Below are 24,662 nucleotides of genomic sequence, written 5' to 3'. Positions count from 1 at the left end.
TGTGGCTGAAATAGCTGAATAAACTATTTTGAAGGGCTGTCCACATACTTTTGTATATAGTGTATGTGATTAGTTGTACGTAAAATACCTATCCAGGAATTGTAAGATCGGTAAGGAGTCAGCAAAGCCTGAGCAGAGGAACGGTCACATTATGTTCTAGCAATGTGGTGCTCGACCCCAGTCGATGACAAGGAACGCAACCATTGGTTGATGCAACGTCTGAGCAGGAAACCGCTAACTATGGCTGCGTTTACACAGGCAGCCTAATTCTGATCTTTTGCCCAATTATTGGTAAATATCAATTAGCGGAGAAAGATCAGAATTGGGCTGCCTGTCTAAATATGGCATATATTGTAGGGTGTCAACACGTTTTCCCACATCTCCTACTGTATTGTTGCAGCATTTTTACCATAAAGATCAGTTTAATTAAATAACTCAACTACAGAATTGAAATCAGTTAATAAACCAAGAACACACAGGGTTACAGTTCTGGTTGGAATAGCTTTTATTTGATCCATCTGTAAACAAAAGGTGATGAATAAATTTATAGCATTTTCCCCAAATTTTGAAAATGCACATTTCATAATTTTGAATCCAAATGCATAAGGGAAAAATGTATTTTTTTGGTCTGTACATAGTCCACAAAGCCTGGAGTGTTATCGGTTGATGCCAAACTATCCCGAAGGAAAATGCCATTGAAGTTAGTCCTTGCTGGGGCAGCAGTTTAAAAAAAGAATAATAAATCAAACTCAAAGTAGCAACAGACCAGATCTGTGTTATGGCACAGGATACACAGTTTTTACAAGACAACTTAGTGTTCTTATTCCAACCAACACCATTTTTCAAATTTAGTGTACACACTATCACTATTTTTTTTCATATATTTTTTTTTAAATTTACTGTTAAGTACCGTGCTATGACAGTTGCTGATACACATGATGATAAGTAGAGCACTAGGCAATAAATTCAGAGCTTGGGTTTACAGTCAAATGCATTCAGTGAGAATTCTCTGGTTACCACAGGTGTCAAATGAGACTGCAATTATCTGTTAACAACAAATTATCAGCAAATCAATTCGTGTTTTAAAGTCATCATAAGAAGCAGTGTGTTTTACAGTCATCTGAAGTATAGTCTAATGATTACAGTCAAACAGAGGACAACAATCATCCTTCACAATGACTTGAAGCCATTCTGAAAAATCCCCTAACTGTGACATAACAATTGGTCCTATGGAAAATATAACTTGCCAACTTGACAAAACATGGTTATGTAGGGAGTCTGGACGATACGCTGCACAAATCGGCAGCGTGAAATACAGGAGCTGGCAGATGGAATGTCCATGGAGACTTCAAGATGTCGTGGGGGGGGGGGGGGTTCATGGGAGGAATTTCTATCAACAAAAAACCTCAGCAATACTGATTTGATCTGCCATTACAATATTCCAACACCACAATGACGTGTAAGACCACATTCAAGTTACAACAGCAAAAGCATTTGATGGAAGACAAAGCAAAAGGAAAAAAAAGTGGTCTGACTCAGGGTTTTTAAGGTGTATGTATAGAGGATTATTCTGGATTTATGTAGTATCCAATAACAAAGCAAAAAATTGAAGCCTGAATAAAAATAACATTTTGCGGGAATATAAAAGTTTTGGGAAGGGCAAGGAGAGTTCAACTCTGTATGGTTAAAGACAGGGTTAGGGTCAATTCCATTTCAATTCAGGATTTACACTGAAATTCGGGTTAACTTTCTGAATTGTCTGGAAAGAAAATGGTATTAACCTCAACCCTGCTAAAAGATATGCATGCAACTTTCAAATCCTGACATGGAAGCCACCCGGAGAAAAGGAAAACAATACCAGCCGGTTATCTCTTCAGTATGCTCATAAGGTATTGTCCCACCCAAAACTATCTGCACCATTGAATGACAGCCATTCACAGTGTGATTCATCATCATTTGTTTTTACAAGCCAAGTCCAAATTTGGTATACACTTTATTACATTATCATTCAATTCTTTGCACATGTGTTTTGGTAAATATAAACATCCACAATTTGTTATTGTAGTGTCAGAAATAGAGTTGAGAACATACTGTAGTGTTAATACTCAGAAAGAACAGGGAGATGGGAGCAAAAAAAAAAAAAAAAAAAAAAAATGAATTAACATGAAAAAAATATAAAAGGGTGTACATGAAAATGGAACTGGGAGAGAAATGCATCTGCTAACTAATCCGGGAAGTACTGTCAACACAATGATGGGGAGCCAGAGGGAACTGCTAGGTGGGTAGACAGGCTGCCTTAAAATCCAGACTTCCTCAGGTACTCAGTCATAGTAAATGCTTTCTTGTTGAGCTGTCCGCCATGGACCCCTTCTTTTCCCATGACTAAAACCAATGCTGGAGCACACAAGGAAACAAAAGGAAAAATGACAAATTGACAAGAAAGTATTTTTCCCCGCTAAAAGTGGGGATAAAGGTGACATAGGACCTTACCGCCACCATTACTCTCCATTGCTATTAAAGTTTCCACGACATTTGACTGCTTGCAGGAGAAATCTTAACAGCAATATTTTATTTTCTCTTCTTTTTGTCCCTCAATTTTAACTAAGCAAGCTTGGTGACACTAGAACCCTGAATCCCTCAAGTATTTTGCCATTGAGTATGCCTTCTTATTCAATCCACCTCCGTGGACCCCTTCTTTGCCCATTACAAGAACCAAGACTGAAAGAGAAGAAAGGAGAGGGGAAGTTTAGAGCGGTCAAAAGGAAAGACAGTCAAGTGAGGAGAAGAAGGTTAGTGAGCCTATGGAAGTGTTTCCCCTATATTCATTTTGCAGAGGTGGCCCGCCGCTGAATTGTTGCTACCGCTGCAATTTTTAAAATTAATTTAAAAAAATATATATATATATTTCTGCCGACACAATGTCTGGAGGTTTATGGGAACAGCTACCACCGCTGAAGAAAAAAAAACTAGGGGAAACACTGTACAGTTGGCATAACAGAAGTTAAAGTTATGGCTTGCGTGTGTTACAGGTGAGGGTGATTTTTTTTAATTTAAAAATCGATAGTTCCATATCGGGACATTTTTTGATCGTATCGTTTTGACAATTTCACAAAATTATTTTTGCACTAATTAGCTGTACCTGCATGAAAAAAAAAAAAACTTTTTCCCATCATATTTTGTTCTCCATCTTCTTTTGAAATAGGGAGTCAATTTGTTTTCTGCACTTTTATTAACCTGACTGATAAAAACTTCTCATGTCTCTCTTGTCCCTCTGCAACAGACATATGGTGAGCAATATGTTTGGAACGTCAAATGGCAATTACAATATAAAGTCGCAATACATAGGGAATTGTGACAATCGCAATAAATGTATCGGTGAGGTCCCTGGCAATTTCCAGCCCTAGTTGCAGGGAAGAGCATGCTTGGAGGGAAATACCCCCAAAAACCTTTGTAGGTGTCTTGACCACTGACAACACAGCTAACTACTGTTGTAGAATATATTTTTACGAGGATATCACTTTGAACATTGCTACGCTATCAATCATCAATGTCATTGCCTGGATTCAAGCATATGGACAATGTACAGAATTGTATACAGACCTGACCATAACTTCCAAGAACACGGCTTGAGAATGTATTATCTTTCTATAAAACTGAAGCTTTACATTAAACCAAGTAGAGCTCATCCTTCACAAGTCACCGGACTACTTGCAAACAAGTTCAATGCACAAATGTTTCGGATAAATGTTTCAAACAGATAAATAATGTAACTGAACAGTAGCTGTTCCAACTGTACAGAAACCAGGAATAAGCCAAATGACCTCTAAAAGGCACAGCAAAAACAAATAAAAAGCCTTTTAGGAGTGAATGCAATATGATGCTCAGGCACCTGCATGCATCTCTGGTTTATTAGGCCACCTTTTGCAGTGTCATAACCACTCTACAGAGCACTTCACTCACTACATGCATATAGGACCTTCCCTCTGAGGAGTGGGGGTCCCGTGTGGCTCAGATGGTAGCTCTTGCAGCTTGCAATGCCCGGGTTTTGGGTTTGATCCCCGTGGGGGGGGGGGGACCAGCACAAAAAAGTATGCACTCACTACTGTAAGTTACTCTGGATAAGAGCGTCTGCTAAATGACTAGAACGTCAAAAGATTTGAATGTGGCCAACATAAGGTAATGGGTGGGGGATGTGTAAGCTATGTTTTTAAAGCCACTTCTACACTGGAATCTAACTCAGGGTTATTACAGGGCTCTACAGTTACTTGCATATACATATTTTGCTGTGCAACCTGGAATTTAAAATTTAGGAGCACCAGTTTGCCAAGAAAAATGACGAATTTTAGCTTTATCACCTTTTTCACTGTGCTCCTAAAATTCCTTGTGCGGTCTTACATTTTCAAAATAGGCACACACGTGCTCATTGTAAAAATATGTCAGCGTAGTGCCCTGTATTAGTGGTGGAATATTTGACATTGCCTTGAAAATGGAAGTCCATGGACTGCTAGTTAATCAAAATGTAGGCTACAGAACCGTTTTGCCTGCCCCAAAATGTTGAGACGTTGTAGGCTACTGTCCAGGGAGATGATATAGAGGGCTAGAAATAATGTTAAACAGACAGCATGCATCTAAAATGTTAGTGAGGTTGACAACCACCCAATAGTTAAGAGGCAAGAAGAAGCTGAAAAAAGGTAAAGACCCACTAAGTTGTTGATTAGACTCAAATGACAGACGTCAGTAAGGACCACAAAGGCAGATGGACTTAAGAGTAGGCAAACCTTGACTTCTTGTTTCTTCACTTCTGCCATTTCAATGCACTAATTTGAATGAGACTGCTTGTGAATTAGGCTTCATTTCTCTCATACAAAGCATGGCTCTTCATAAGTAACATCTATGTACTTTATCTCAATGGACATCTTGCCGACCAGTGATGAAATTCAACAAGTTCTCTTCGATTTAAAAAAACAACAATTTTAACTCCCCTTTTCTCCCCAATTTCCTGGTATCCAATTGGTAGTTACAGTCTTGTCTCATCGCTGCAACTCCCGTACGGACTTGGGAGACAAGGCGATGGGCCAAACCCTCCTCTAATCTGGACGATGCTGGGCCAATTGTGCGCGCCGCCTCATGGGTCTCCCGGTCATGGCCGGCTGCGACAGAGCCTGGACTCAAAACCAGAATCTCTAGTGGCACAGCTAGTACTGCGATGCAGTGCCTTAGACCACTGCACCACTCGGGAGGCCCAAGTTCTCTTCAATTTCTATCCCAAAGTCACAGCGATGTCCTAGCTTAAATTGTACCATTGACTATATTGATAAATCAAAATGCACATGTTGATATTTCCCTTTGCAATTGACATGCTCAGAACACTGATATGTTGTGCTGTATTCTGTTTCATAGTAAAAAAGCTGCATGATGTACTAATATGAGAACAGAGCACTAGAACGAATCATCACCACCAATCCACAAGATGCTTGCATTGACTAGAAGGCAACACTTGAGTATGTATGTTAGGCTGCGTTAGAAAGGCAGCCCTATTCTGATCTTTTTCATTAATTGGTCTTTTGACCAATTAGATCAGCTCTGATTTGAAAAGATCCGATGTGATTGGTCAAAAGATCAAAGTGGGAAAAAGATCAGAATTCGGCTGTCTGTCTAAACGCAAACTTGTAGGATAGATCTGGGGCTATAACGTCGCAATCACTGAAATGTTTTGTTTACCACTAAAAGTAGTCACCCTTTACCTTTTCCGGCTTTGCCTACAGTGACGTTGTATGTTGGCTCTCCTCCTTGACTCTTTGTCCTGATGTCCATTGTCCAGTCCCCTTCAATATGGAGGCTGTCTCTGATGACCGAGCACTTCTTCGAACCCAAGGTCATGCCGTTGGTGAAGAAGCTAGCCCTGTCCTTTCCAATGAGAACATCAATTTCTTGAGGCTGAAACACAGTTAAAGTGCACTCACAAAGTTAATGCAGATTAAAAAGTGGACATGTAACATTTAGAAATGGCAGCACTACTAAAAGCATCTGGAATGGGGTGCACATCTGGATTTATGTCATATTTTGTCAAGTGGGTATGTATGGTATGGCAAGAGGGATGGTATCTACCAAAAATATATATTATATATATTTTTTAATACACTGGGAATAATGAATAAGTAGTACAGCACTTAGTCTAAATTCAAAATGCATTAGTGGAGCTGGCTAGCTACACTTGTCTACAAACTAATCTAACCAACTAGCTATACTGTACAAAAACAAAACGCAACATGTAAAGTGTTGGTCCCATGTTTCATGAGCTGACATAAACAGAAATGTATCACAAAAAGCACAAAAATATCACAAATTGTACAATTTGTTCACGTCCCTGTTAGTGAAGATTTTCCTTTGCCACGATAATCAATCCACCTGAGGTGGCATATCAAGACGCTGAATAAACAGCAGCACCTTGTGCTGGGACAATAAGGCCACTAAAATGTGCCGTTTTTTCACAACAGAATTCCACAGATTCAGGGAGCGTGCAATTGGCATGTTGACTGCAGGAATGTCCACCAGAGCTGTTGCCCAAGAATTGAATGAGACCAGATCCTGAGGCCCACTCATCCACCTCATGTTCAGCATGATAATGCATGGGCCCACGTCACAAGGATCTGTACAAAATTCCTGGAAGCTGAAAATTTCCCAGTTTATCCATGGTCTGCATACTCAGACATTGAGCATGTTTGGGATGCTCTTGATCGCGGTGAACGACAACGTGTTCCAGTTTCTGCCATATCCCGCAACTTTGCACAGCCATCAAAGAGGAGCGGGAAAACATTCCACCCGCCTCAATCAACAGCCTAATCAACTCGATACAAAGGAGATGTGTTGCGCTGCATGAGGCAAATGGTGGCCACACCAAATTCTGATTAGATTTTTTTTTGCCACGCCCTTGCCTTTTTTTTAAGGTGTCTGTGACCAACATACATACAGCATCTGTATTCCCAGTCTTGTGAAATCCATAGATTAGGGACTATTGGGTTTATTTCAATTGACTGATGTCCTTATATGAACTGTAACTCAGTAAAATCTTAGAAATTGTTCAGTTTACATTTTTGATCAGTATAGTTGGTAAGCTCACCCATTGTGGATGGCATGGGAGAGCCGCCATCTTGGGAAGCAACAAGGCAAGTTAGGTCCTGACTTGAGCAAAACGCTTAAGCCCTCTTTCTTCAACTAGTTAATATAAACTACCTTGCACATTTACTTAGTTAACTAACTATAACAATATGTCGAAATGTATCAATTGTCTTGGTTCTCCAAATGGAAACATTGGGTAACAAGCCGTAATAACTAGCTAGCACACCCATATAGAATAAACAGATTAGGCCGTTAGCTAGTGACGCTTTGGCAAGTGTAGGTAGCTAGCCACATTAGCTAGTTGGCTAACTTAACTATGTTATCTGACGTTAACTTTAGACCACGACACTCATTCATTGGATCTAACGTTAACGGGCTCCCGAGTGGCACTGCTACGCAGTACTTAGAAGCGTCACTACAGAACCTGGTTCGAATCCTGGCTGTATCACAACCGGCCGTGATTGGGAGTCCTATAGGGCGGCGCACAATTGGCCCAGCGTCGTCTGGGTTTGGCCGGTGTAGGCCGTCATTGTAAATAATAATTTGTTCTTAACTGACTTGCCTAGTTATATAAAAGGTTATATTTATAAAAAATAAAATGTAAAAAAAGGTTGTCTAGCAAGCATGCCAGCTAGGTAGGCTAATTCTGGGCAGCTAGCTAACCGTACCTAGCTAGCTAACATTGTTAGCAACCAGGATAAGTCCACAACAGTTTTAGCCTAATATTATTGGCCAAGTCGCATTGTACATATGACGTTAGCAATAGCAAGCTAACATGCTAACGTTACTAGCTTGCTGGTCAAACGGAATGGACGGTGGAGCTAGCTAGCAAGCTAACTCGTTAGCTAAACTAGGTTCGGCGAAGTTCTGATTATCCCTGCCAGCATTCATTCTGATTTACATTTGTTATTGGTTTCAATTTCATTTCTTACCGTTATGTTGTTAAAAGTACCACCGGCATGTGCTGCCCAAACGTATTTGGCGTCCGTATACCCAACAATGGCGGAATCCTGACAGCTGCCATCCGCCATCAGGTTATCCACGTAGCTTTGCCAAGACATGTTGAAATATACAGCTCCCTATGAACTCCAAAGTGTAGTTTATGGGATAAGACAGTTACAGCCGATTTTGCGCTGCTTACGGATCAATTGAGTGTCTCTAATTGTACCCCCCACTTCGACGTTCACACACGTCTTGGCTCGGGCAGTAAAGAAAGCCAATGTAATCAGGCAGTGCATGGGTGTAGTCTGCGTCAGATCACTCCGCACAATGGACTCACTGGCGCTTTAGCACAAGGGGCGGAAGAATAAAAACGGACATGTCCTGCACTTCAGAGTTCTCTGGAGTGTCTTCAAGTTTTAGTACTGCATAATCTATTTCTCTCGAAACTTTATTGTTGGCAGTTAAATTTAGAAATGAATAGACAGGGTGAGTGTCTAGAGCATGTTGCTGTAGTAATGTAACACCCTTCCTGATTTGTGGACCTCTGTATATTATTTCAGACAATATTGTAAGAGTACCACAGTTTGACTCATAATACCCATAAAACCTAGCGGTCAAACAGGTAAATGGGTCCAATCAATTTTCCACCATTCATTTTTCCCATAGAGGATTTTAAGGCCTGTGTTTTGTGTAGGCTTACCTTAGCTTACATGTAAAACTTGTCATTAATCAACTGACTGGCTTTCTTGATGTCTATAGTATTCTCTCTGGTATGCAATCTGGTTTCTGCTCAGGTTATGGCTGTGTCACTGCAACCTTAAAGGTCCTCAATGATGTCACCATTGCCCTTGATTCTAAGCAATGTTGTGCTGCTATTTTTATTGACTTGGCCAATGCTTTTGATACGGTAGAGCATTCCATTCTTGTGGGCAGGCTAAGGAGTATTGGTGTCTCTGAGGGGTCTTTGGCCTGGTTTGCTAACTACCTCTCTCAAAGAGTGTAGTGTTTAAAGTCAGAAAATCTGCTGTCTCAGCCACTGTCACCAAGGGAGTACCCCAAGGCTCGATCCTAGGCCCCACACTCTTCTCAATTTATATCAACAACATAGCTCAGGCTGTAGGAAGCTTTCTTATCCATTTATATGCAGATGATAGTCTTATACTCAGCTGGCCCCTCCCTGGATGTTGTGTTAAATTTACATATATACATATACACATATATACAGTGCCTTGCGAAAGTATTCGGCCCCCTTGAACTTTGTGACCTTTTGCCACATTTCAGGCTTCAAACATAAAGATATAAAACTATTTTTTTGTGAAGAATCAACAACAAGTGGGACACAATCATGAAGTGGAACGACATTTATTGGATATTTCAAACTTTTTTAACAAATCAAAAACTGAAAAATTGGGCGTGCAAAATTATTCAGCCCCCTTAAGTTAATACTTTGTAGCGCCACCTTTTGCTGCGATTACAGCTGTAAGTCGCTTGGGGTATGTCTCTATCAGTTTTGCACATCGAGAGACTGAAATTGTTGCCCATTCCTCCTTGCAAAACAGCTCGAGCTCAGTGAGGTTGGATGGAGAGCATTTGTGAACAGCAGTTTTCAGTTCTTTCCACAGATTCGATTGGATTCAGGTCTGGACTTTGACTTGGCCATTCTAACACCTGGATATGTTTATTTTTGAACCATTCCATTGTAGATTTTGCTTTATGTTTTGGATCATTGTCTTGTTGGAAGACAAATCTCCGTCCCAGTCTCAGGTCTTTTGCAGACTCCATCAGGTTTTCTTCCAGAATGGTCCTGTATTTGGCTCCATCCATCTTCCCATCAATTTTAACCATCTTCCCTGTCCCTGCTGAAGAAAAGCAGGCCCAAACCATGATGCTGCCACCACCATGTTTGACAGTGGGGATGGTGTGTTCAGCTGTGTTGCTTTTACGCCAAACATAACGTTTTGCATTGTTGCCAAAAAGTTCAATTTTTGTTTCATCTGACCAGAGCACCTTCTTCCACATGTTTGGTGTGTCTCCCAGGTGGCTTGTGGCAAACTTTAAACAACACTTTTTATGGATATCTTTAAGAAATGGCTTTCTTGCCACTCTTCCATAAAGGCCAGATTTGTGCAATATACGACTGATTGTTGTCCTATGGACAGAGTCTCCCACCTCAGCTGTAGATCTCTGCAGTTCATCCAGAGTGATCATGGGCCTCTTGGCTGCATCTCTGATCACTCTTCTCCTTGTATGAGCTGAAAGTTTAGAGGGACGGCCAGGTCTTGGTAGATTTGCAGTGGTCTGATACTCCTTCCATTTCAATATTATCGCTTGCACAGTGCTCCTTGGGATGTTTAAAGCTTGGGAAATCTTTTTGTATCCAAATCCGGCTTTAAACTTCTTCACAACAGTATCTCGGACCTGCCTGGTGTGTTCCTTGTTCTTCATGATGCTCTCTGCGCTTTTAACAGACCTCTGAGACTATTACAGTGCAGGTGCATTTATACGGAGACTTGATTACACACAGGTGGATTGTATTTATCATCATTAGTCATTTAGGTCAACATTGGATCATTCAGAGATCCTCACTGAACTTCTGGAGAGAGTTTGCTGCACTGAAAGTAAAGGGGCTGAATAATTTTGCACGCCCAATTTTTCAGTTTTTGATTTGTTAAAAAAGTTTGAAATATCCAATAAATGTCGTTCCACTTCATGATTGTGTCTCACTTATTGTTGATTCTTCACAAAAAAATGCAGTTTTATATCTTTATGTTTGAAGCCTGAAATGTGGCAAAAGGTCCCAAAGTTCAAGGGGGCCGAATACTTTCACAAGGCACTGTACATACATATACATATACACATATACACATGTACATATGTATGTATATGTATATATATATATACATATACATAGATATATACATACATATACATATAAATATATATATATATATATACATACATACATATATATGCCCTGTGTAGGGTGCTGTCTTTCAGATGGGACGGGTGTCCTGACTTTCTGAGGTCATTAAAGATCCCATGGCACTTATCGTAAGAGTAGGGGTGTTAACCCTGGTGTCCTGGCTAAATTCCCAATCTGGCCCTTGAACCATCATGGTCACCTAATAATCCCCAGTTTACAATTGGCTCATTCATCCCCCTCCTCTCCCCTGTAACTATTCACCAAGTTGTTGCTGCAAATGACCTGGTAAAATAATGGATCAATTAAAAAATTATAGTCTGGATACGTGTTTTTTCTGGCAGGTAGCCGAGAGTTTTCAAGCGTTAGGCAATTAACCGAAAGGTTGCTGGATCGAATCCCCGAGCCGACAAGGTAAAAATCTGTAATTCTGTCCCTGAGCATGGCAGTTAACCCACTGTTCCCCGGTAGGCCTTCATTGTAAATCAGAATTTGTTCTTAACTGACTTAACATTAACATGATGCCTTCTAATTGCAGTCGCTGTACTCGCCTTACGGCGAGGATAGCTGTGCTACAAGCCCAGCTTCAGACGCAATCGCTAGGCAAGGGTAATTTCAGTGTAGGAAAGGATGAAACCGCGTCTGTGCCACCAGTAAGTACAGATAGTAGTATAAATCCCCTGGCACAGTCCCCGCAGCCGGAAAACTTTCTCACGGTTTCTGGAAGGAAATGCTGTAGGAACGCTCAACCGGTGTCGCTCATTCAGCCGGCGAACATACACTGTTTACCGGGGGGCAGGGCTACCGACGTTAAAGCTAATCTGAAGATGGTGCTGGCTAAAGCTAAAACTGGTGAGTATAGAGATATTGTTATCCACGTCGGCACCAACGATGTTAGGATGAAACAGTCAGAGATCACCAAGCGCAACATAGCTTCTGCGTGTAAATCAGCTAGAAAGATGTGTCGGCATCGAGTAATTGTCTCTGGCCCCCTCCCAGTTAGGGGGAGTGATGAGCTCTACAGCAGAGTCTCACAACTCAATCGCTGGTTGAAAACTGTTTTCTGCCCCTCCCAAAAGATAGAATTTGTAGATAATTGGCCCTCTTTCTGGGACTCACCCACAAACAGGACCAAGCCTGACCTGCTGAGGAGTGACGGACTCCATCCTAGCTGGAGGGGTGCTCTCATTTTATCTACCAACATAGACAGGGCTCTAACTCCTCTAGCTCCACAATGAAATAGGGTGCAGGCCAGGCAGCAGGCTGTTAGCCAGCCTGGCAGCATAGTGGAGTCTGCCACTAGCACAGTCAGTGTAGTCAGCTCAGCTATCACCATTGAGACCGTGTCTGTGCCTCGACCTAGGTTGGGCAAAACTAAACATGGCGGTGTTCGCCTTAGCAATCTCACTAGGATAAAGACCACCTCCATTCCTGTCATTATTGAAAGAGATCATGATACCTCACATCTCAAAATAGGGCTACTTAATGTTAGATCCCTTACTTCAAAGGCAATTATAGTCAATGAACTAATCACTGATCATAATCTTGATGTGATTGGCCTGACTGAAACATGGCTTAAGCCTGATGAATTTACTGTGTAAATGAGGCCTCACCTCCTGGTTACACTAGTGACCATATCCCCCGTGCATCCCGCAAAGGCGGAGGTGTTGCTAACATTTACGATAGCAAATTTCAATTTACAAAAAAAAAAATGACGTTTTCGTCTTTTGAGCTTCTAGTCATGAAATCTATGCAGCCTACTCAATCACTTTTTATAGCTACTGTTTACAGGCCTCCTGGGCCATATACAGCGTTCCTCACTGAGTTCCCTGAATTCCTATCGGACCTTGTAGTCATAGCGGATAATATTCTAATCTTTGGTGACTTTAATATTCACATGGAAAAGTCCACAGACCCACTCCAAAAGGCTTTCGGAGCCATCATCGACTCAGTGGGTTTTGTCCAACATGTCTCTGGACCCACTCACTGTCACAGTCATACGCTGGACCTAGTTTTGTCCCATGGAATAAATGTTGTGGATCTTAATGTTTTTCCTCATAATCCTGGACTATCGGACCACCATTTTATTATGTTTGCAATTGCAACAAATAATCTGCTCAGACCCCAACCAAGGATCATCAAAAGTCGTGCTATAAATTCACAGACAACACAAAGATTCCTTGATGTCCTTCCAGATTCCCTCTGTCTACCCAAGGATGCCAGAGGACAAAAATCAGTTAACCAACTAACTGAGGAACTCAATTTAACCTTGCGCAATACCCTAGAAGCAGTTGCACCCCATAAAACTAAACACATTTCTCATAAGAAACTAGCTCCCTGGTACACAGAAAATACCCGAGCTCTGAAGCAAGCTTCCAGAAAATTGGAACGGTAATGGCGCCACACCAAACTGGAAGTCTTCCGACTAGCTTGGAAAGACAGTACTGTGCAGTACCGAAGAGCCCTTACTGCTGCTCGATCATCCTATTTGTCTACCTTAATTGAGGAAAATAAGAACAATCGAAATTCCTTTTTGATACTGTCGCAAAGCTAACTAAAAAGCAGCATTCCCCAAGAGAGGATGACTTTCACTTTAGCAGTGATAAATTCATGAACTTCTTTGAGGAAAAGATTATGATTATTAGAAAGCAAATTACGAACTCCTCCTTAAATCTGCGTATTCCTTCAAAGCTCAGTTGTCCTGAGTCTGCACAACTCTGCCAGGACCTAGGATCAAGAGAGACGCTCAAGTGTTTTAGTACTATATCTCTTGACACAATGATGAAAATAATCATGGCCTCTAAACCTTCAAGCTGCATACTGGACCCTATTCCAACTAAACTACTGAAAGAGCTGCTTCCTGTGCTTGGCCCTCCTATGTTGAACATAATAAACGGCTCTCTATCCACCGGATGTGTACCAAACTCACTAAAAGTGGCAGTAATAAAGCCTCTCTTGAAAAAGCCAAACCTTGACCCAGAAAATATAAAAAAACTATCGGCCTATATCGAATCTTCCATTCCTCTCAAACATTTTAGAAAAGGCTGTTGCGCAACAACTCACTGCCTTCCTGAAGACAAACAATGTATACGAAATGCTTCAGTCTGGTTTTAGACCCCATCATAGCACTGAGACGGCACTTGTGAAGGTGGTAAATTACATTTTAATGGCATCGGACCGAGGCTCTGCATCTGTCCTCGTGCTCCTAGACCTTAGTGCTGCTTTTGATACCATCGATCACCACATTCTTTTGGAGAGATTGGAAACCCAAATTGGTCTACACGGACAAGTTCTGGCCTGGTTTAGATCTTATCTGTCGGAAAGATATCAGTTTGTCTCTGTGAATGGTTTGTCCTCTGACAAATCAACTGTAAATTTCGGTGTTCCTCAAGGTTCCGTTTTAGGACCACTATTGTTTTCACTATATATTTTACCTCTTGGGGATGTTATTCAAAAACATAATGTTAACTTTCACTGCTATGCGGATGACACACAGCTGTACATTTCAATTAAACATGGTGAAGCCCCAAAATTGCCCTTGCTAGAAGAATGTGTTTCAGACATAAGGAAGTGGATGGCTGCAAACTTTCTACTTTTAAACTCGGACAAAACAGAGATGCTTGTTCTAGGTCCCAAGAAACAAAGAGATCTTCTGTTGAATCTGACAATTAATCTTAATGGTTGTACAGTCGTCTCAAATAAAACTGTGAAGGACCTCGGCGTTACTCTGGACCCTGATCTCTCTTTTGAAGAACATATCAAGACCATCTCAAGGACAGCTTTTTTCCATCTACGTAACATTGCAAAAATCAGAAACTTTCTGTCCAAAAATGATGCAGAAAAATTAATCCATGCTTTTGTCACTTCTAGGTTAGACTACTGCAATGCTCTACTTTCCGGCTACCCGGATAAAGCACTAAATAAACTTCAGTTAGTGCTAAATACGGCTGCTAGAATCCTGACTAGAACCAAAAAATTTGATCATATTACTCCAGTGCTAGCCTCTCTACACTGGCTTCCTGTCAAATCAAGGGCTGATTTCAAGGTTTTACTGCTAACCTACAAAGCATTACATGGGCTTGCTCCTACCTATCTCTCTGATTTGGTCCTGCCGTACATACCTACACGTACAAGACGCACAGGCCTCCTAATTGTCCCTAGAATTTCTAAGCAAACAGCTGGAGGCAAGGCTTTCTCCTATAGAGCTCCATTTTTATGGAACGGTCTGCCTACCCATGTCAGAGACGCAAACTCGGTCTCAACCTTTAAGTCTCTACTGAAGACTCATCTCTTCAGTGGGTCATATGATTGAGTGTAGTCTGGCCCAGGAGTGGGAGGGTGAACGGAAAGGCTCTGGAGCAACGAACCGCCCTTGCTGTCTCTGCCTGGCCGGTTCCCCTCTTTCCACTGATTCTCTGCCTCTAACCCTATTACAGGGGCTGAGTCACTGGCTTTACTGGGGCTCTCTCATGCCGTCCCTGGAGGGAGTGCGTCACCTGAGTGGGTTGAGTCACTGATGTGGTCATCCTGTCTGGGTTGGCCCCCCCCCCCTTGGGTTGTGCCGTGGCGGAGGTCTTTGTGGGCTATACTCAGCCTTGTCTCAGGATGGTAAGTTGGTGGTTAAGATATCCCTCTAGTGGTGTGGGGGCTGTGCTTTGGCAAAGTGGGTGGGGTTATATCCTTCCTGTTTGGCCCTGTCCGGGGGTGTCCTCGGAATGGGCCACAGTGTCTCCTGACCCCTCCTGTCTCAGCCTCCAGTATTTATGCTGCAGTAGTTTATGTGTCAGGGGGCTAGGGTCAGTTTGTTACATCTGGAGTACTTCTCCTGTCCTATTCGGTGTCCTGTGTGAATCTAAGTGTGCGTTCTCAAATTCTCTCCTTCTCTCTTTCTCTCTCTCGGAGGACCTGAGCCCTAGGACCATGCCCCAGGAATACCTGACATGATGACTCCTTGCTGTCCCCAGTCCACCTGACTGTGCTGCTGCTCCAGTTTCAACTGTTCTGCCTTATTATTATTCGACCATGCTGGTCATTTATGAACATTTGAACATCTTGACCATGTTTTGTTATAATCTCCCCCCGGCACAGCCAGAAGAGGACTGGCCACCCCACATAGCCTGGTTCCTCTCTAGGTTTCTTCCTAGGTTTTGGCCTTTCTAGGGAGTTTTTCCTAGCCACCGTGCTTCTACACATGCATTGCTTGCTGTTTGGGGTTTTAGGCTGGGTTTCTGTACAGCACTTTGAGATATCAGCTGATGTACGAAGGGCTATATAAATACATTTGATTTTATTTTATTTGATGATTTAAAATAAATACAAATATTCCACAATGATTCTTTAGTTGTGGACATCACCGCACTCCCTCTCTTGGTCTTCATTTTTGTACGTCCTTCTTGATTTTGCACCTGTGTGTTTTATCATTTTTTTATGAAAATATTTATGTGAGCTCCGTGTCAGTAGCTAAAGCAAGGGGCTATAGCCTTAGACTACAAATGCATGCTGGACCGGGCATGGCCTTAGCTGGTGAAGTGAGCGCTATTGGAGCGAAATTGTCGCAGACGCCAAAGGCTGCCTTTGGGAATCTCACTCAGTCAAATTGGGCCCTCTCCGCTCACATATTCTGGTCACCACACATCAGTATCATCACAGCTGATAGGTGAAGGCCTGAGGGGCACATGTGATGTGATGGGTATCATTTAGAAACACCATAAGCATTGAGATACAGTAGGAAATATTAAAATTCATTTAAAAAAATGTTGCAACTGATTATTTGTATACTAAAAAGCAAGACACCATTTCGAAGCTAATGTTATTGATGCAGATGTAACATCTAAAACTTCTACTTCAACATTATAAGGAAAAGTCACTTTGCATACAATGAAAGACATGGAGTTCATTGACCCTCAAGGTTGAAAACCCTACATTTTTGGTTCTCTATGCTCAGTTTTCTAGAGCATGGCACTTGTAATGCCAGGGTTGTGGGTTCGATTCCTGGGTCCACTGATATGTAAAATGGATGCACGCAGGACTTTAAGTCATTTTGGATTTTAAAAAAACTGCTAAATGGCATATATTATTATATATAATATATTATTATACATTTCCATTTGTCACGACTCCTACCGAAGGTGGCTCCCCTTCCCGTTCGGGTGGCGCTCGGTGGTCGTCGTCACTAGCTGCTACTAGCTGCCACTGATTATTTCCTCCCCCTCCTTGTCTGTTTATTGGTTACACCTGTTGTTAATTTGGTTATTAGTTGGGCTTTATTAGCCAGCCTGCTCTTTGTGCGGGATTGTTCTATGTGTACTTGTCGTGCACGCATGTATGTCACGGCTGTTTCGTGTACGTGAGCTGTTTTTTGGATACCGTTTAGTTCCCCTGTGGTTTGGGGTATTTGTGTTCAAATCAAATCAAATAAAATCAAATGTATTTATATAGCCCTTCGTACATCAGCTGATATCTCAAAGTGCTGTACAGAAACCCAGCCTGGCGTCTGCTTTTTCACCTGGTCGGTGTATTAAATATGTGTCAGAATATATATATACAGTACCAGTCAAAATTTTGGACACACCTACTCATTCCAGGGTTCATCTTTATTTTTGTTAAATGTCTACATTGTAGAATAATAATGAAGACATCAAAACTATGAAATAACACATATGGAATCATGTAATGACCAAAAAAGTGTAAAACAAATATATTTTAGATTTTAGATTCTTCAAAGTAGCCACCATTTGCCTTGATGACAGATTTGCACACTCTTGGCATTCTCTCAACCAGCTTCATTAGGTAGTCACCTGGAATGCATTTAAATTACCAGGTGTGCCTTGTTAAATGTTAATTTGTGGAATTTCTTTCCTTCTCAATGTGTTTGAGCCAGTCAGTTGTGTTGTGACAAGGTAAGGGTGGTATACAGAAGATAGCCCTATTTGGTAAAATACCAAGTCCATATTATGACAAGAACAGCTCAAATAAGCAAAGAGAAACGACAGTCCATCATTACTTTAAGAGGGCTATTTGACCAAGAAGGAGAGTGATGGAGTGCTGCATCAAATGACCTGGAATCCACAATCACCTGACCTCAACCCAATTGAGATGGTTTTGAATGAGTTGGATCGCAGAGTGAAGGAAAAGTGGCAAACAAGTGCTCAGCATATTTGGGAACCCCATCAAGACTGTTGGAAAAGCATTCCTTATGAAGCCGGGTGACAGAATGCAAAGAGTGTGCTAAGCTGTCATCAAGGCAAAGGGTGCCTACTTTGAAGAATATAAAATCTATTTGGATTTGTTTAACACTTTTTTGGTTACTACATGTTTCCATATGTGTTATTTCATAGTTTGTTGTTTCACTATTATTCTATAATGTAGAATATAGTAAAAATAAAGAAAAACCCTTGAATGAGTAGGTGTGTCCAACATTTTGACTGGTACGTTATATATATATTTCCTGAGCTGTCTTAGATTTCCTAGATATAGGACAGACACTAAAAAACCTTATTCCTTATTATGCATTTTTTGACTGTCTTATTTTTTTCCATGTATGAATCTGTTTTTCAATGCATTTCTATAGGATTTGGTACTAAAGTCCAAATTCAATATTTTATCAAATATTTTTTGAATATATATTTTTTACACTTAAAGGATCCTAAAATTCAAAATCAAATAGCTAAATGAGACATGGTAGGGGTTTTACTTTTTTACTTTTTCCATATGTCAGTTTATAACCCCCCTAACGTCTTAGACTCTAGAGAATGAATCATGGGTTTTTCAGTGGAGGTTGGCTGTTCATAAAGTGCTTCGATACAACACAATGATCAATTTGTAAAGGATATGAATATGACCAAGTCTGGTGATCAGAGAATCATCAGTCATAAGGCTTTGCATATTGCTGCCGTGCCCCAAAGCAAGGCAAGTTACCATGAGCTAATTCAGTAAATATGCATATAAAGAATTAAAATATTACAGTGCTATGCCGACATTGTTGTTGTTAAACATTTTCTCTGTAGGCTACAGTACATGTGTCTCACGTGGTCCCACCTGGAAAACGGGGTCTCATGGGGACATTACAGCTGAAATAAATGAAAAGAGACAACATTTTGAAGAAGCTGAGTAATATTATGAGCAATCCAATAATCTCAAACTAATAAAGCAAAAATAATCATGATATGCTTGGAATGTCCCTCTAGTTATACTGTGAACAAGGTCAGATCTAAATATCTTTAGGCAGTGGTTCTAACTTGCCCAGTGGTGGAAAAAGTACAACTATTTGAGTAAAAGTCTAAACGTATTTTGTTTACTTAAAGTATCAAAAGTAAAAGTAAAAGTACAAATCATTTTAAATTCCTTATTAAGCAAACCAGATGGCGCCATTTTCTTGTATTTTTCTTTTAAGAGAAAGCCAGGGGCACACTCCAACACTCAGACATCATTTACAAAGCATGTGTGCTTAGTGAGTCTGCCAGATCAGAGGCAGTAGGGATGACCAGGGATGTTCTCTTGATAAGCCGTGAATTTGACCCTTTTCCTGTCCTGTTAAGCATTCAAAATGTATTGAATACTATTGGGTGTCAGGGAAAATGCATGGAGTAAAAAGTAAATTATTTTAGGAATGTAGTGAAGTAAAAGTAAAAGTTGTCAAAAAATATAAATAGTAAAGGACAGATACCCCAAAAACCTACTTAAGTATTACTTTAAATTATTTTTAAATAAGTACTTTATACCACTGAACTTGCCAGATCCTAATGAAAAATATTTATCTAGGGAATCACACCAATCTATAATTCTATTGAACTTACTGAATATTTTAAGGTTTGTATACATTGGTGTGCAGAATCAGAACCCGTTGAAAACAAAGACACCCAGGGGTCGATGGAGGGGTTTTACTTTGAATTGTTGCCAGTCCCTCCAATAGTGTTAATCACCCATCCATTGAGCGGAACAGATTGTAAGTGGTGGAGTTTATTACTAACTTAGCTTTTTTTTTACCCTTGTTTTACCAGGTAAATTGACTGAGAACACATTCTCATTTACAGCAACGACCCGGGAAATAGTTACAGGGGAGAGGAGGGGGATGTCAGCCAAGTGAGTAATAAAAATGCCTAATTCAAATGATGCCCCAACAAATAACAATCAGGTTTAAAATACATTGAGAAATCTTGAAATGCATACAAAATGTAGTCTGTAAATGCCTTTCAATTAAGACAAGTTGTTTAAGAGCTACTAAACTCAGCAAAAAAAGTAATGTCCCTTTTTCAGGACCCTGTCTTTCAAAGATAATTCGTAAAAATCAAAATAACTTGTAAAGGATTTAAACACTTTCCCAAGCTTGTTCAATTAACCATAAACAATTAATGAACATGCACCTGTGGAACGGTCATTAAGACACTAACAGCTTACAGACGGTAGGAAATGAAGGTCACGTTTATGAAAACTTAGGACACTAAAGAGGCCTTTCTACTGACTCTGAAAACACAAAAAGAAAGATGCCCAGAGTCCCTGCTCATCTGTGTGAACCAGCCTTAGGCATGCTGCAAGGAGGCATGAGGACTGCATATGTGGCCAGGGCAATAAATTGCAATGTCCGTACTATGAGACGACTAAGACAGAGCTACAGTGAGACAGGACGGACAGCTGATCATCCTCGCAGTGGCAGACCACGTATAACAACAACTGCACAGGATCGGTACATCCGAACATCACACCCGCGGGACAGGATGGCAACAACAACTGCCCGAGTTACACCAGGAATGCACAATCCACAAACAGACTGTCCACAATAGGCTGAGAGAGGCTGGACTGAGGGCTTGTAGGCCTGTTGTAAGGCAGGTCCTCACCAGACATCACTGGCAACAACGTCGCCTATGGGCACAAACCCACTGTTGCTGGATCAGACAGGTCTGGCAAAAAGTGCGCTTCACTGACGAGTCGCGGTTTTGTCTCACCAGGGGTGTTGGTCGGATTCCTGTTTACCGTCGAAGGAATGAGTGTTACACCGAGGCCTGTACTCTGGAGCGGGGTTAATTTGGAGGTGGAGGGTCTGTCATAGTCTGTGGCGGTGTGTCACAATATCATCGGACTGAGCTTGTTGTCATTGCAGGCAATCTCAACACTGTGCGTTACAGGGAAGACATCCTCCTCTCTCACGTGGTACCCTTCCTGCAGGCTCATCCTGATATGACCCTTCAGCATGACAATACCACCAGCCATACTGCTCGTTCTCTGCGTGATTTCCTGCAAGACAGGAATATCAGTGTTCTGCCATGGCCAGCTAAGAGCCTGGATCTCAATCCCATTGAGCAAGTCTGGGACCTGTTGGATCAGGGACACATTATTCAATTTCTGTTAGTCACATGTCTGTGGAACTTGTTCAGTTTATGTCTCAGTTGTTGAATCTTATGTTCATACAAATATTTGCACATGTTAAGTTTGCTGAAAATAAGCGCAGTTGGCAGTGAGGGGACGTTTCTTTTTTTGTGTGCTGGGTTTATATATATATATATATATATATATATATATATATATATATATATATATATATAGAGAGAGAGAGAGAGAGAGAGAGAGAGAGAGAGAGAGAGAGAGAGAGAGAGACGAGGGAAATGAAATTCTCAATAATCATGTACGTAAATATTGTTGCGTATGTTACCCACGATGCAGTGCGGTTGTACATAACTAGCCTAGGCTAGCTAGCCATCTTGACAAGAATGAGGGAGGTAGCCGCTGTTCGGAATTTCAGTTCCCTGAAGTGTGAACTAGAGACGATTTATTATTGGAAATGGGTTACATATACCTTTGAAACGAGTGTTAGTATTGAATCGTTTTAAGTTCGTAAGTCAAGAGGGGAGAGGTGACTTGTTCCGAGAGATGTCTTACATACTTGTCCCAACGTAAAGAGAGTGTTGTTGTAGCCAGCTAGCTAGTTGAGTGGAGAGGTACGGGCCCGCTTCACAGTCTAAAGTAGCTGCCGCAGCTGGGCAACTCTATCTGCGACAGCCGCCATCTGACAACTACGGGGTCCGGACATTACTTTACTGAACAGGCCGGTACGGACGGATTAAAGCTTTGGATCAGTTATCGAATTACTACTTCTATTGGCAAAGGCTGGACTTGGAAGGGTTGGTCTTCAATGTTATGAACTCGTAAAATGCAACAGGAGACGAGAGGAGGAAGGAACAAGGATGACTCATACTCCTCTTGATAATAGTTTAAAAAAACTTCCATCGATGCAAATTCGCTGTTTCAGATAGCCAGTTGTCAGCTGATATTAGCTAACTCACTTGCTTTTAACGCGAGACATTTAGACGGGAGTTGTGAACGCAGGCTCTCAAAATGTCTAAAATGCCGGCTAAAAAGAAAAGCTGTTTTCAGATCACAAGTGTGACACAGGCTCAGGTGGCGGCCAGCAGTGCCACGGACGACACGGAGAGCCTGGACGATCCAGACGAATCACGGACTGAAGACGTGTCGTCGGAAATATTCGACGTGTCCCGGGCTGACTTCGAGCCGGAGGTATGTGATCGAAGTTCGTCTGAGGAAACCCTAAACCATGTAGGGGAGCAAGAGGCACCAGGCGTTATGGTCCCACCGCGTAGTGTACCTAAAGTTGGGCAGATACCTGCAATGTCGGGGCCTCCAAATGAAGGTTTTGCTATTCGAAAGGCAGGAGTGGCAGGCTCGCCTCATGTTAGCCAGCAAACACTGGGAAGTGGTTCGTCAAGCGGCCTCCCTATTGCTCAGTCCGGGCTCATGCCACAGCCTGCCCCAGTGGCCAGTTGGGGGGCTACAACAGTGTCAGTGAGCACATCCCAGTCAGTAGTGACTAGTTTAACCCCTACTTCTGCTATGTCATCGACAGCAAGTTGCAGTTCACGTTTCAGGGTCATCAAACTTGACCATGGTACTGGAGAGCCCTTCAGAAAGGGCCGATGGACTTGCACAGAGTTCTATGAGAAAGACTCAGAGGGTAACACTGTGGTTAACAGGACTACGGATAACATTAGACATGCCAATGCGTTTGACCCCAGTGCTGACAGGGACAGCGGATTGGGGTTGACTGGTGGTACTGTGGTTGCACCGTCGACTCACTCCGGCCAGGGCCTAGACTCCATAGTGGATGCTGCTGCTCTTAATGCCTTGCACGTTCACCCAATGGACACACTGCAACAGCAGCAGCAGCCTCACCACCAAAACTACAACATGGGGCAGCCTGGAACAGCCACACACAACACTTTCCCCACCAACAACCTCATGGCTGTCCCAGGTCAGCAGCCAACGCTGAGTACTATCCAACCTGCTGCCAACCAGAACCTCTTTCCTGTGGGGCTCAACGGTCTTCCTCAAAGTGGCATTCACATACAGAAATCCCCAAGCATGACCCCTGCAGCCCAGACGCTGGCTTACCCTCCCCAGCAGCAGGCCATGCTACAGCAGCTTCCACTGGGACAGCACCTGCCCAACCAGCCCCCAGGCCTGCCCCAGAACCAGGCAGACTACTACCAACAGAACCAGCCTGGCATGCAGGCAGTGGCCTCAGCTGGCCAGACCCTCTATGTGGGACAGACTGTGGGTCAGGGCCCGTCACTGGTCATGACTCCCGCCACCGGGGTTCCGATGCTGGGGCAGGTAGGGGAGATGGCAGCAGTGGGGGGAGGTTCTTTACCTGTCAGTCAGCCAGCTTCAGGCCTGATGGGTGGAGGTGTGGGAGGTGTTGGGTCATCCATGGTACTGGGCGGAAGCTCTACTCTGCAACAGCTTGTAGGTCAGTATGCCCCCACGGGTATTCATCAACCCTTCGGCCTCCACCCTTCGCCCCCCGGCACCCAAAACGTGCCCACCATTGTGCCCAGTGCCTCCAGCGCCACCACATTAGCCCCCACCGCCAAGCCAAACCTGACTGCCTCCTTGTTGCCCGGGCAACAGGCCCGCGATGGCAGGGGGGCGCAGGGCCTCCCGGCGGCTGGGTTCAGCCATGTGGAGGAGGGCCAGCCTCCCGCCTTCTCTGAGAAAAACCTGATGAAGATCCCTGAGAGCCTGCAGCTGGCCAACAACCCCTCTGTGAACAGCCTGTTTGGAATAGCCATAGACGGGGACGAGGACAGGTAAGCCACCACCTTTCACCATGTCACAGTTCACCATTTATCATATGGAAGGGAATAACCTGGCTAGAAAGTCAACTAAATGCTGTCGGGCCACATACTGGAGACTCTTAGGGGCAGGGCCATTCAGACGCATGACTGAGGCCTAGCTAATAATAGCTATTGCGAAACAATAGCTCAATCTCATATGTTGAGGTTTAAACCATTTTGGCACTGTTTCTCTCTTTTAAGCAGTACAATTAAGGGCTTGTGAGTAAGCATTTCACTGTAAGGTCTGCACTTGTTGTATTTGGAGCATTTGACAAATAAAGATTGATTTGAATTGGAAAGCTTTTTATAGCAGTGTGGAAAAACATTGCAGCTGTGGATTGGTTTTATGAAGGGGGGGGGGGGGGCATAAGCATGTGTGTGTGTTCACAAGGGGGAGGGTCTGTGTTTGAACTCATGGCTGCATGTAGCATCCAGTCAGCCAGCTCCCTGGACATGTAGATGGACTGGAGAAGAGGAGAGAGCAGCGGGTGCGTTCTGGAGACCTCCCATTTCTTTCCTCTTGTCATGATGATGTCTTGTCATCAGTGGTTTGGTTG

The 24,662-nt window shown here is 42.5% G+C and overlaps 2 protein-coding genes across 4 annotated transcripts in view; one reads left to right on the top strand and one right to left on the bottom strand.

Annotated features, from left to right (window-relative positions):
- Positions 1–481: 481 nt before the first annotated feature.
- pfn2a (profilin 2a) lies at positions 482–8,609 on the bottom strand. Of its 2 annotated transcripts, none has more exons than XM_021589941.3 (3): positions 8,052–8,609; positions 5,745–5,937; positions 482–2,394 (listed from the first exon to the last, which is right to left on the bottom strand). In XM_021589941.3, exons 1-3 carry the CDS (start codon positions 8,178–8,180, stop codon positions 2,297–2,299), a joined length of 420 nt encoding a protein of 139 aa, XP_021445616.1. In that variant the 5' UTR covers positions 8,181–8,609; the 3' UTR covers positions 482–2,296. The 2 variants fall into 2 exon arrangements, with proteins under 2 accessions (XP_021445616.1, XP_021445617.1); XM_021589942.3 differs by having other exon boundaries at positions 482–2,718; positions 8,052–8,606.
- A 12,943-nt stretch (positions 8,610–21,552) lies between these two features.
- Positions 21,553–24,662, top strand: part of LOC110509006 (TSC22 domain family protein 2) — a 31,058-nt gene continuing 27,948 nt past the window's right edge. Inside the window, exon 1 of one of the 2 annotated variants that reach the window (XM_036966770.2) lies at positions 21,553–24,078. In XM_036966770.2, the coding sequence (XP_036822665.2) occupies positions 22,310–24,078 (1,769 nt within the window). In that variant the 5' untranslated portion in view covers positions 21,553–22,309. The remainder of the gene's footprint in view (positions 24,079–24,662) is intronic. The other variant, XM_036966769.2, reaches the window with a different exon arrangement.

The sequence above is a fragment of the Oncorhynchus mykiss genome, chromosome 28, assembly GCF_057628025.1.
Source record: "Oncorhynchus mykiss isolate SJ-2025 chromosome 28, ASM5762802v1, whole genome shotgun sequence".
Classification (NCBI taxonomy): domain Eukaryota; kingdom Metazoa; phylum Chordata; class Actinopteri; order Salmoniformes; family Salmonidae; genus Oncorhynchus; species Oncorhynchus mykiss.
The sequence above is the reverse complement of the archived record's forward strand: the minus strand, read 5'-3'. Positions and strand labels throughout refer to the sequence as shown.